At 34.7% G+C, this 12,000-nt stretch overlaps 1 protein-coding gene across 1 annotated transcript; it reads right to left on the bottom strand.

The window, feature by feature from the left end:
- Positions 1-1,073: 1,073 nt before the first annotated feature.
- SYT4 (synaptotagmin 4) lies at positions 1,074-11,608 on the bottom strand. Its single transcript, XM_040264329.1, has 4 exons — positions 11,293-11,608; positions 7,686-8,500; positions 5,543-5,663; positions 1,074-4,138 (listed from the first exon to the last, which is right to left on the bottom strand). Exons 1-4 carry the CDS (start codon positions 11,324-11,326, stop codon positions 3,831-3,833), a joined length of 1,278 nt encoding a protein of 425 aa, XP_040120263.1. The 5' UTR covers positions 11,327-11,608; the 3' UTR covers positions 1,074-3,830.
- Between the last annotated feature and the right edge of the window lie 392 nt (positions 11,609-12,000).

Below are 12,000 nucleotides of genomic sequence, written 5' to 3' on the forward strand. Positions count from 1 at the left end.
TTGAGAAAGTAGCAGAGGAAGGAAAGCTCCCCAACTTGTTCTATGAGGCCACCAGCGCCCTGTACCATTTGTTCTTTATTTCAAAGTTGTTTCATTTATTCTAGATACTTGTACATTTGTATCAATTTTAGAATCAGATTATCAGTTTATATTAAAAACCTACTATAATTTCAAAAAAATTATCACGAACACTTGGCATGTTCAAACTCTTTGATTTTAGACACTCTAATAATGTGTGATTGATATCTCATTGTGGCTTTAATCAGCATTTTTCTAATGACTAATTTCACAGAAAATCTCCTCAGTGTCCCTTTCACGGAAAATCTCCTCAGTGTCCCCAGTTTCTTTTGCTAAGTAGGCCTAAAATATACTTGAGCACTTAAATATAATTATCAACTAAGTCTTTTGACATATATGGGCACACTCAGTACAATTAATGTGCTTTAGAACAAAAATATAATGGCAGCATATTTTAATTGTATTACATTTACAAAGCTGTTTACCCAAGTATAATAATATAGAACACCTCCATATAGACTAGTGCTGTTTAAAAAAAAAAAAAATGGCTGATCCTCATTTTGGTTAATCCCATAGCTCCATTTACTTCAGCTGGTGTCTAAAGGAAGCGTTACATATGTCCCCGGGTTTTTTCCTACCTTTCTTTGGAAGAGATAAAGACTTTCATTTCAAAATCATTTTACTAAATAAATCTATCCAGTGAAAAGATATAGGAAAAATTTAAAAGATAATAATATAAAATATGTGCTAAGTCACTTCAGTCATGTCCTACTCTATGCAACCATAAGGACTATAGCCATCCAGGCTCCTCTGTCCATGGGACTTTCCAGGCAAGAATACTGGAGTAGGTTGCTGTACCCTCCTGCAGGGGACCTTCCAGACCCAGGGATCAAATCCAAGTCTCTTATGTCTCCTGCATTAGCAAGCGGGTTCTTTACCTCCTGGGAAGTGGTAAAGAGCACCACTTGGGAAGCCCCTAAACAAAACAGGTAATGAAAGAGACTAAAGTGAGAAATAAAATCATAAAAGACAGTAAAAGGAGGATTAAACTTAAAAATTGTGATAGAAAATGATGAAGGGAACAAAATATATTTAGAAATAGTTAAAGAATGTGGGCATGAACCATTTTAAGGATATAACAGAGCCAGTTTATAAGGATTCCTGGAGGAGATTGGCCTGCCATAGCGAGAAGAGTGAGGAATATGAGGAAACCTTTTCACATACCATCCATTTGAACTTGAGTCAACTGCCAAAACTCCTTTAGCTTCAGGTTTTGCTCCTGTAGATGGATAATGGTATCTATCCTGAATGAGTTTTATGAAGATTAACCAAAATACAGCAAGATATGTGGAGATCTTGGTGCCAAGTCATTACGTTCCTTAATCTGTGCCAGATGATCTGTTAGGGAAACTTGAGAACTTAGAAAGAAAGAAGAGAATCCACTGACAGAAAAGTTTGAGTTGAAATGTGTTGGGCAAAAGCAGGCATTTATTCATGTTTTATAAACATGATCTTACAAACATCATACAGAGCTGGCACAAAAGAACAGACACCATCTCATACACCATGCTTCCTTCCAAACCACTTTGATTAAGTTACAACATCAGAACAAATCAGTTACTAAGTTACACAGTTCTTCAAACATGGACATCTCCCCACTAGAGTGGTTAGACTGGCTAATAAGACAAAGAATTAATTTATATGTTTAATACAGTGCAGAATTTGTAACAGAATTCAAGATCACACTGATATTGTAATACCATATAAAACAGAATTTTCAGAAGATAATGCCATCACTGTGCCTCTGCCTGCTTCAATTCCGTTCTAGTTTTTCTTCTCTCTTTACTTAACAGTAACTGCAAATAGTTTTAGTTGACTTTTCACAGTGAAAAACGCTTTAAATTAAAAAAAAAAAACTATTTACAAGTTAGTTATTGTCATTTTGTAATTATCTGCCATTGGCTTTATTGACCCTCTTCCAACAACCATACTTTGCTTGGTACCATCATTAACTTCTGGCAACTGTGAAGGATACTTAGGGTTTACTTTTTTTAATGTTTCAGGGCTTCAAAATATATTATATTTCTTGGCCCATGGTACCAAATATACAAACATTAAAAGGCCATATGATTTACTGAAACCATATACTGACTACAATTCATTTCACAGAAACGCTGAGTGGACCAAGATGCTGTGACATGACTTTGTGATGGCATGAAAACAATGATTGGAGAATAATCTCGTTTAATTCCAAAATCATCTTAAAGCACAAAAGAGAGGTTGATTTCAATTTTTGTATACAGAGTGTAAAACATTTCCTACTTTCAGCATTATCATAAAAAGTATGTATATGTTGTTTGGAAAATGTATTGTCATAGATTTTACAAACACTGTGATATCAAACACATTCTCAAAAACTGCTAGAGCACTGACGCAAAACCTGACTCAAAATGTAAATTTTTCAGTAGACTTCATTTCTAACTTGCATATTTAAAATTCAACTGTACCTGAGTTTCGCTCTTACTTTTCTAAACACTCAAATACAGTGACATTGAACCTCAAGTAAATTCTTTCCAAGTAATCACAGTGCCCTGGCACTGGAAAGCAGTACAAGATACAAGTTTATAAACTGGTCCACAGACAAGAGCTCAAGACAAATTAGCCTAGAAAAGACAGTGAAACATACTTTGCAGTGTTAATTTGGCAGCATAAATATGTTGTGTATGAACATATGTTAAGTATATTAGGCTTGCCGTATGACTATCTTCTATAATTTGTTGGTTAAAGTAAAATTTTTTACCTAGCAATGACTGAATCTTTATGACTTTTTGTCTTCATTTCTTTTGAAATAGTCACTTAGTCTTCTCTGGGAGAGAACAAGCAAAAGAAGGCTTGGTCACCCATGACCTCTCTGTGTGCAAGGGATACACTTGAATGTACACTTAGAAACTAAACATATTTCCTCTAAGAAAATTGCATTTCTAACTGGATTTCTAGCTGAAGTTTATTTCTTCACTTATTAGCCAACTCAACAACTTCACAAAAATATATAGGGCTTTCTTAGGCCACATTGAGTCTTGTCACAAGAAGAGAATAATGCAAGGCCATGGGTCTTATGTGAGATTATATTTACATCTGACTCACATGTAATCACAGAGGGAGGAAATCATATTTTGGCTACAGTGTCCTCAACTTAGCCCTTTAATAAAATGATTTCTCATTTTGTTTACTGCTTTTTTTTTTTCAACAAACCTAAGTTACCTCTCTTATGATAAAGTTGTGTCAAATTATTACACACCAAAGAACAATAATCATATACTTTTATAATCAGGAAAACTACTTGTAAATGACATATCAATATTAATAAAGCAATCTAGAACATTTCTTAAATATCTTTGGGTTTAAAGAAAAATTTATTTCTCCATTTGATGAACAATGGGTGAATTTTCATAAGAGAAGGCATGCTTTTCATCTCTAAATCCTAATAATCACATTGATTTTTAGTGATGTGGTCCAATGAGATCATCACCACATCCATAATTTGAGACTACAGAGCAGTATTCCTAAAATGCTCAAGTACTTTTATTTATATCACTGGTAACCTGCAGGGGAAATTGAATATCTTATGAAAATTTATCCAGATTCTCTAATAAAGAGGACATGATCATGATACACATTTACAGTTACTTTCTGCTAATTAAATCCATTTCTAACAACAACAAAAAGTTTGCACTCACGTGTCAGGGAAAAAAAGGAAAATTTCTCCTTGCCTAGTAAAAATCGTTAAGTTCCAATTCATCACGGCTAGGGTGCTAACCATCACAGAGCACGTGCCACTTGGCGATTTGCCTCCTGGGATAGTCACAGATCTCCTTCCAGTGCTCGCCACCGGCTCCTTCTGCTGCTGCTCCCAGGACCAACCGCCCAATCACCTCATTTCGAGATCCCCTTTCAGAATCCAAAACCAGAAATTCAACACTTATCTCTTCTAGACCCTCACAGGGAATGTCAAAGACAAAGAGTTCATTGAACACTGCATTGGGGGTGCATTTCTTCACATGCGTCTTCTTTTTAGAGATTCTCTTTTTGGCATGGTACAGGTTCACTTTGACATAGGGATCTGCAATGATACACAATAGACAATGTACTGGCAGAACATGGCAGGAACTCTGATCTCAAGATAACGGTGCCCTTAGATATTACTGCATACTGACAAAATGTGATCATAATGAAAATGAGTCAGAATGAAGATAAAATATGGATGAAGCTTGGCTTCTCTTTTGTCAACAAGTTGAAAATAAGTAAGAATGCAAAACCTGAGAGATAACAGAGGATAGGAAAGAACTGTAATGGCAGGATGAAGAGATGACATAAAGGGGAAGAAAAGAGAACGTTCTAACAACACATTCTGATTACTAATAACTCATTCCCAAGAAGGGAATAGAAGGAAAAAACATTACACAGCATCTAACCTTACTGAGTTGTCTGACTTTGGGTAAGTCTCTCTACCTCTCTGCTTTCTCCTTTGAATGGGGCAATGTGTATTTAGAGTTCACAATGGCAATGCCTTTTTTAGTTTTAATTTTTCTGTGGTCCTTTAATCACCTGCTGTGTTTGTTTCCTGTTACCCTGTATTTATATTCCTTGTGTCACATGTAGCCTGTGGATTTTAAGATAATGCTACTTTGTCATATATTTAATTACATTATTTTGTCTTATTCTGGTTGCATGAATTCATTTTAGCTTCCTAACCTATATCTTTAAGATCATGTTTTCAGCTTCCATTACTTAATTATAAAATTATAACTAATAATAGCTCTAGGTGATATTGAATGAAATATATATATTTCATTATACATATGAGTGAATATATATATGAATGAATTTTTATATATATGAATGAGATATATATACATATATACACATATATGTATATATCCAGTCTTTACAATCCCCTTCAAGGTAAGTATTATTATGTCCAGTTTGTATGGAGTTTAAGAACCATAACCAAGATTACTGTGCTAAGAAACAGAAGGGTTAGGGTTTGAACTCAGATCATTTTAACCTATAGGTCACATGTTCTTTCTCATATAGCAAAGTTTTTTGTGTGCGAAACCTAGTCACAAAACTAAAACCTAATTCTTAAAACAGACAATAGATATATGATGAATTGAAGGAAAGATAATAAAAATAATAGAAGCGTAAGGGTAGGCAGGCTCATTTAAAATACTAAAATTAAGAACTTCTCCTATAACATTGTTTTTCTCTTTATGCTTCAACTTTATTCAATCAGACGTCTATCACATACAAACTGAGTCTTGTATTTTAAAACTACTTAGTTTTCTTCTTTTTGTTAATGGCATTGACTCACACTTTATTCCATAAAATGAGAAACAGAAGAACAATCACATCATTTGTAATTGTGAATAAAGGGTAAATAAAAATCATAGGCCAGTGTTGTTAACTGTTTTCCCCAATATATATCTCATTTTCATTGAGCCTATGTTTTTCAAAGCTTTCTTACCTGAAAGTCCAGACACATCAGATTTAGGCAGGTGCCGAGCTTTTAAAACCACCACAGTAAGAGTATTTGTGGTGGACTGATAGCAGAGAGAGATCAATAACTCACCCCGTCCAGAAGATTTCTAACAAAAAGAAGTAAGATATAAAAATGTTTTTAGTATTCTTTAGTTTTGAAATATATACTTTTATCAACATTTAAAGTGGTATAATAGTACTGTTATTTAATGTAAATTTCCTTAGTTTACTCTAGTGTGCTAAAGAATCAGAGTAACTAAAAGTATGCATGCAGTGCCATCACCTCCTAAGAGCAACTATCTGCCATCTTGTGGACTCTTTAGGTACTACAGAATGTCAAAATTTATAATGAGCCACACTCGGACACGACTGAGCGACTTCACTTTCATGCATTGGAGAAGGAAATGGCAACCCACTCCAGTGTTCTTGCCTGGAGAATCCCAGGGACTGGGGAGCCTGGTGGGCTGCCGTCTATGGGGTCGCACAGAGTCGGACACGACTGAAGCCACTCAGCAGCAGCAGCATCACTAGAAATGTTTTTAAGGGGGATATTTAGAATATAGCTTACAGAGAGGTATTTTTAATTTTTGCCTTTTAATTAACTCTCCACTTTAATTAAGTTGTTAATGGTAATGAATATTATCTAATTATTTTAATATATCTGTATATGGGAAATTGATTCATGTTCAGTTTGATTTTATTTCAAATCCTTTAGAACAGACATTATTAAAATTCGAATTCAGAAAACCTGAAATTTAGCCTGACACCCACCATTCTCTTCGCCCAGAGGGCTGATGGAGTTAAAACACTCTTCCCCAACCCTACCCCAAATCTTTCTTTAATCCAAGGAATGAGCTAAATATTGGAGAGAATTGACTCGGAATTTTTAATGCTTTGTCTTTGAAAAGTATCATAGAATTTATTTTTTACATAAGACTTAGATCTTGTTTTACTTTAACATTAGATACGATGACCAAGAACTCAAAGTACAAGTTCCGACTGAAAGTAACAAAAAGTAACTTGGGGTTTGATTATAGCTAAGAATGATGGCTGACTAGAGCTCCTAAAACTGCAATATATATTTATAAAAAAAAGCTACTATGGGGTAACTGTGTGAATGAGCACTTCAAGAAAAAGAGTAGGAAACAAATCTTTATTCTCATTGTGCTACTAAGCAGCCTGGTGTATCAAACTACTTAATAATTCTAGATATTGACTCTCATTAATTTGAACAGACAAAGGTGAGGATGTGGTCAAAACAAACTTTATGGTATTCTATAAAATTATGCATTATAGACACCAGTTATTCTGAAACACCACAGCTAGAATCAAGTCAGTTCCATATTTAAGGGAAAAATACAATTAAATTTGATTAATTGAGGTCATCATTTTCTAATAATTCTAGAACTACAAAAGTAGTGTAACTACAAAGGCAGAGTAACTCTTGTTATACAACACAAAGGTGAATATAATTCAATATAATGATGTACCTCTTCCTCAAGAAGCAATTCTATGAAAAGTCAATACAACTTCAAATACTCAGGATGAATTGATCTAATTTTCAATTTTAATTATGCTAAAGCTCAGACAGTAAAGCATCTGCCTGGAATACGGGAGACCTGGGTTCAATCCCCTGGTTGGGAAGATCCCCTGGAGAAGGAAATGGCAACCCACTCCAGTACTCTTGCCTAGAAAATTCCATGGATGGAGGAACCTGGTGGGCTACAGTCCATGGGGTTGCAAAGAGTCAAACACAACTGAGCGACTTCACTCTTCACTCAACATTGATACATATTTTTTAACTCGCAATGAGCAAGAAATATTTGTCTGCATTTTAGTGGCAGTCTTAGTCAAAATATTTGTGATATGAATTCATAAAATTTATATAAATATTACTTAAATAAATCCATAAAGTGTCCCTATTTATTTTATATCATTGATATATTTTAAGCATTTCAGTAGTGGGTTAAATTTTCTTTCATCTGTCTGTCTCCCTACTCCCATTTGATTATGATCAATAATAGTTAAACATGGCAAAGGTGATATGTACAAGACATCATTTTAATAAAAATCCCCTTGATACAGAAAAGATTATTAATAAATATGTTTAAAGACTAAAAATTAATTACCCTAACATTTCTCTTGGTAATCTCTCTGTTCATTAACATTTCTCCATTAGTTAATTCAATTCCTGCTAGAGGAATCAGGACTTCTCCAATGACATCATCTCTTGAAAATCTGTCAAAACTCAAGACTGTGAAGTGCAAGGCCAGCTCCTGGATCTGGGTGTAGGGTATCCCATAGAATGTGAAGGTCTCATCAAAAGCCGGGTCCAAGGTCTTTCTCAGAACTCTGGTTTTTACTTTATGCTTCTTCTCTGGAAGAATCATCATTTTGATGTATGGGTCAGAGGTCATTGACTGGTCATCCATGGCTGGCAAGCCACGGGCTTCCTTAATATTTACCACAAATGCTTTCTTTTCAAAGTTGTACTCTAAGGAGAAAAAGAGGGTTCCCAGCTTCTCCTGTTTCTCATCTGAGGTAAGAGAAGTGCTGGACTTTAAGCTATCGGGGGAAACTACCTCTTTTCCCCCTTCTGAAGAGAGTTTTGGGGTCACGCTGTCCAGGTCAGAAGGACTGCCAGCTTTGAGATTTGTTTTGGGAAAATTGCCATTTAGATCTCTCTTCTCAAGATCAAGATGCAATGAATTCTTTGGCACTGCTGATTTATTCTTTACTTCATTTTTCTCATCAGCTCCGAACTTCTTTTTGCTGTTCAGGCTTTCAGGGTAAATGTCAACTCCCTTTAGCACATGCACAAACTTATACGGAGGAGTCTTGCTAGGCTTGGATGACTTTCTCTGACAGCATATCCATGCAAACAGAGAGACTGTGAAGACCAGGCCAAACGCACTGAAGATCCCCACCACTGTGGGGATTTCATCTGAAAAATCAAATGACCAATGACATGCATTAAAGGAGCAGAGTTGGAAACACCCTATTTGAAAAGCATCCTAAAGCTGGCAATTGCTGTATGTTGCACAGATTGAATTGCTTTCCAACTGTTCTGGGTGAATTATGTACCTATTTCATATAACTTTCAAGAAAAAACTGAGATGTGACACATAGAAAATAAACAGAAAATCCTTCCTTGTAGTAATTTTCAGAAATAAAATGAAAGGATGAAACTTGGTTGAGGCTAAGGATGGGAGAATACTAAATGATCATGACCTTCCTTTGTTTTCTCACTTAACATGAGACAAATAGAGCCAAATACATGAATCAGTACTTGTAATATTTTCATTGATATTTTGAGGCTTTCCAGAAGCATCAATTCTTACTATGTAATTCTAAGCCACATTCTTCAAATGCTGAGAGAAATGATGGAACATTATCTGCAATTATCACAAACATTAATCATTTCTATCTAAATTACAGTGAAAGAAATGTACACATATTAGCAGGAAAAGAACAAAAAGGTGAACAATAGAATATTAATATTTTACAACTTGTAAGACTACAAACTCGTATACCTACCCCAAATTCTTCAAATAAATATGAATTATCCAAAGTATAAAATTAATTATCTAGATAGGATAAAACTCAAAGAATGGTTATAGATGAATCATCATTCCTTAAAATGTAATGAAAAGAGTGAGTAGAAATAATTTAGAGTTCAATTTTATCCATAACTGATTTTTTTCCTAGCACATTTCCACATGGCAAATGGTGATCAAATTGAAATTGGCATTCATTCCTTGAATGAGGGCACATTAATTACTGACATTATGTAACATTGATTATTCATGAAACTTATCGTGTTCCATATGTAAGCATATTCTCCAACAAATGATTAATATCACTGTGTAAGTAAAAGCAGCATTACTATATATGGATACAGTGAATTGAGTCAATGTTTAATATGATCAAAATTAATATAACTAATGTAATAATGTCTGCCTTTGGCTCCATTTCATTCTATTTTTTAATCTCAAGTAGTGAATAATAAAGTTAAAAGTCCCAGTCAAGAAAAGGTTAAGGCTTGTTTAACTAATCCCTGAAAGAATAGTCTTTTGTTTTTCTGCTCCTCAATCCCTCAAACTTCTATTTCAAAATCACAAAACTGAACTCAAATAATATATAATTAGGAAATGACAACAGCAAAGACCAAAGAAGATAAAACAGGAAACACGTCAATGAAAAATATTCTGTAGTTTAATTATATCAATGAACTTAATTGTGTAGAGATGAAAAATATACTTTGAATTCACGAGATAGAAAAAGCAGTGGATGCTACAGAAAGAAAATGAGGTGAGAGCTAAAGACCGTTAGCTAAACTTACTATCAGCTTTTCAGTTTTTCCTTCTGTTTAAGTCTTTGTGGGGAGAAAAAGCAAACATACAAACAAAACACTTCTGGACTTTCTAATCATCCAAGTCTAGGGAGCAAAAGCAAAGTCAGGAACTATTCTTTATTCTTTAGTCAATGAAGAAAGAAAAAACATTTTTTAATGAATAGTAATTTTTTTTTCTAAATAGACTTATGGCCCATACCAGAACATATTTTTAACTAGCACAGCATCTGAAAATTCCTCAGTCTTCAAATATTTCTGATTTTCAATCAGAAACTGGGAGTACATATCATATTACAACAATATAAACTCAATCAGTCAAATGGATAGCTATGAAAGAAATTCCTTCCTGAGTATGATATCACATATTGTCTCATTTAATATTAATGTCAAATGGCAAAATATTTAATATAACATACAAAGGTTCATCTACTCCCTATGTATTCTCTAATAATAAGATCCTAAACTTTTGAGAGCAAAGATCTGTCATTTCACTCAGTTTCATAACAAACTTCTGTAAATTTCCTGATATTTCTGAGTATATGTAAAGCAAAACTCTAATCTCTTGCCTTTGTAATATAATGGAACCTAAAATAACACTTTTCTATTTGAAGAAATACCTCTGATATTTTCTCTTTTTCTTTTTTCACTAAAACAGAGAAGGAGAGTAATTGTGTTAAGCATAGATATAGGAAAAGGGAAACTGAACTGGAAAATGTAAGTCTTAAGTATAGTTTCCAGTAGTTTTTAGCTAACTGACCTGCAAATTTTCCTTTATCTCTCCTGCCTATAGTTACCTGTGAAATAGAATGGGCTCAGCTAATTAATTTTGAATACTCTATTTAACCCTAGCATCGTAGGATTCTGTCTTTCACTAGTAGCATATTTCAAGAATACAAGAAAAACAGCAAAGAAAAAAACACCTTATGGTACATTCTGCAATAAAACATATATTCTAAATGCCCTAATAGTTAAGTTATTTTATATTGAGATCAAACCCTTATGTAATCACAGAACCATTTGGCTTCCCCTAATTAGTTAAATACAGGTTTTCATGCAAATAAAAATCACCTACAGAATTAATGAAACCAACAAGCAAAAAGATCTCTTTTCTTTACTTAGCACGTGCTGTAATTTACAGGGATACCTGGATGACTAGCAACTTCTTGGATGTAAAATCGCGCTAGCATAAAGCAATTTTAAGAAGAAAAATAATCAAGAGAGAAACCACAGAGATAAGCCACTATTGCCGTTTTACAATTCTCATGTTCCTTTCAGTTTACCTGGGGAATCTATAATCAACATCCCACGGAAACACACACACACACACACCAGCGTATTTAAGGAACACACAATCGCAGTTGTAAGTTGAGTAACTTGCTTACCAAATTCTTCCCGGCTGGTAGAGATCGGAGCCATTTTTTGTTGCGTATTCTGTCCGAGGTGCTGAACGGAAACCCTCTGGCTTGGTTCACTTGCCTCTATCTGAAGGGTCAGGGGCTTTTCCTAGTGCTGGAAACAACAGTGCAAAGCTCAGGGGACCTAAGCCGGGAGTGGGGAAGAGGCAGCGAGGGAGGTCCACTCGCCCTCACACGGTGATTTTCCAGCCCTGTTCCTGTTTTGGCTCGTTAGAGAAGCTTGTCTCCGAGACTCTAGACGTGGCTGAAACACGAATTGACGCAATCCTGACGCTACAGGGTTGAAATCAGCACCTCCCTCCTCTCTCCAAGCCACTCCTCTCCCCCTTCATTCTTTCTTCCTCCCTTCTCTCCTGGGATTTCAGCACACATTCATCAATTATTTTAACTGTTGGACTACTGGAGATTAGTTTGCTGTTCAGTGGGGGCTCAGAGACGCATAGAGATGAGTCTTGAAACTCATCAATGTCAATTCCTAACGTAAAAATCTCCTGATCATCTAGATCAGTGAAAAAATATGTCTGTGTTATCAGAATAATATAACTTACAGAAGCGATTTGAGGGAAGAGTAAGAAGAGAAATTTTTACATCAATGATCCCTTAGTAAAATGAAAATCTATACTTTCTTGCTATTTAAATTTTTCTTTGATATATTACACCTATATTAGAAAATTT

This window comes from Oryx dammah, unplaced genomic scaffold (assembly GCF_014754425.2).
Source record: "Oryx dammah isolate SB20612 unplaced genomic scaffold, SCBI_Odam_1.1 HiC_scaffold_22, whole genome shotgun sequence".
Lineage (NCBI taxonomy): Eukaryota > Metazoa > Chordata > Mammalia > Artiodactyla > Bovidae > Oryx > Oryx dammah.

Bases quoted from the DNA above. Each gene is read 5' to 3' on its own strand.
- SYT4 (XM_040264329.1), bottom strand. From the start codon at position 11,326: ATGGCTCCGATCTCTACCAGCCGGGAAGAATTTG. The intron at 8,501-11,292 runs GTAAGCAAGTTA...TTGATTTTTCAG, and splicing joins TACCAGCCGGGAAGAATTTG to ATGAAATCCCCACAGTGGTG. The intron at 5,664-7,685 runs GTAATTAATTTT...TCTTTTTGTTAG, and splicing joins TTACCAAGAGAAATGTTAGG to AAATCTTCTGGACGGGGTGA.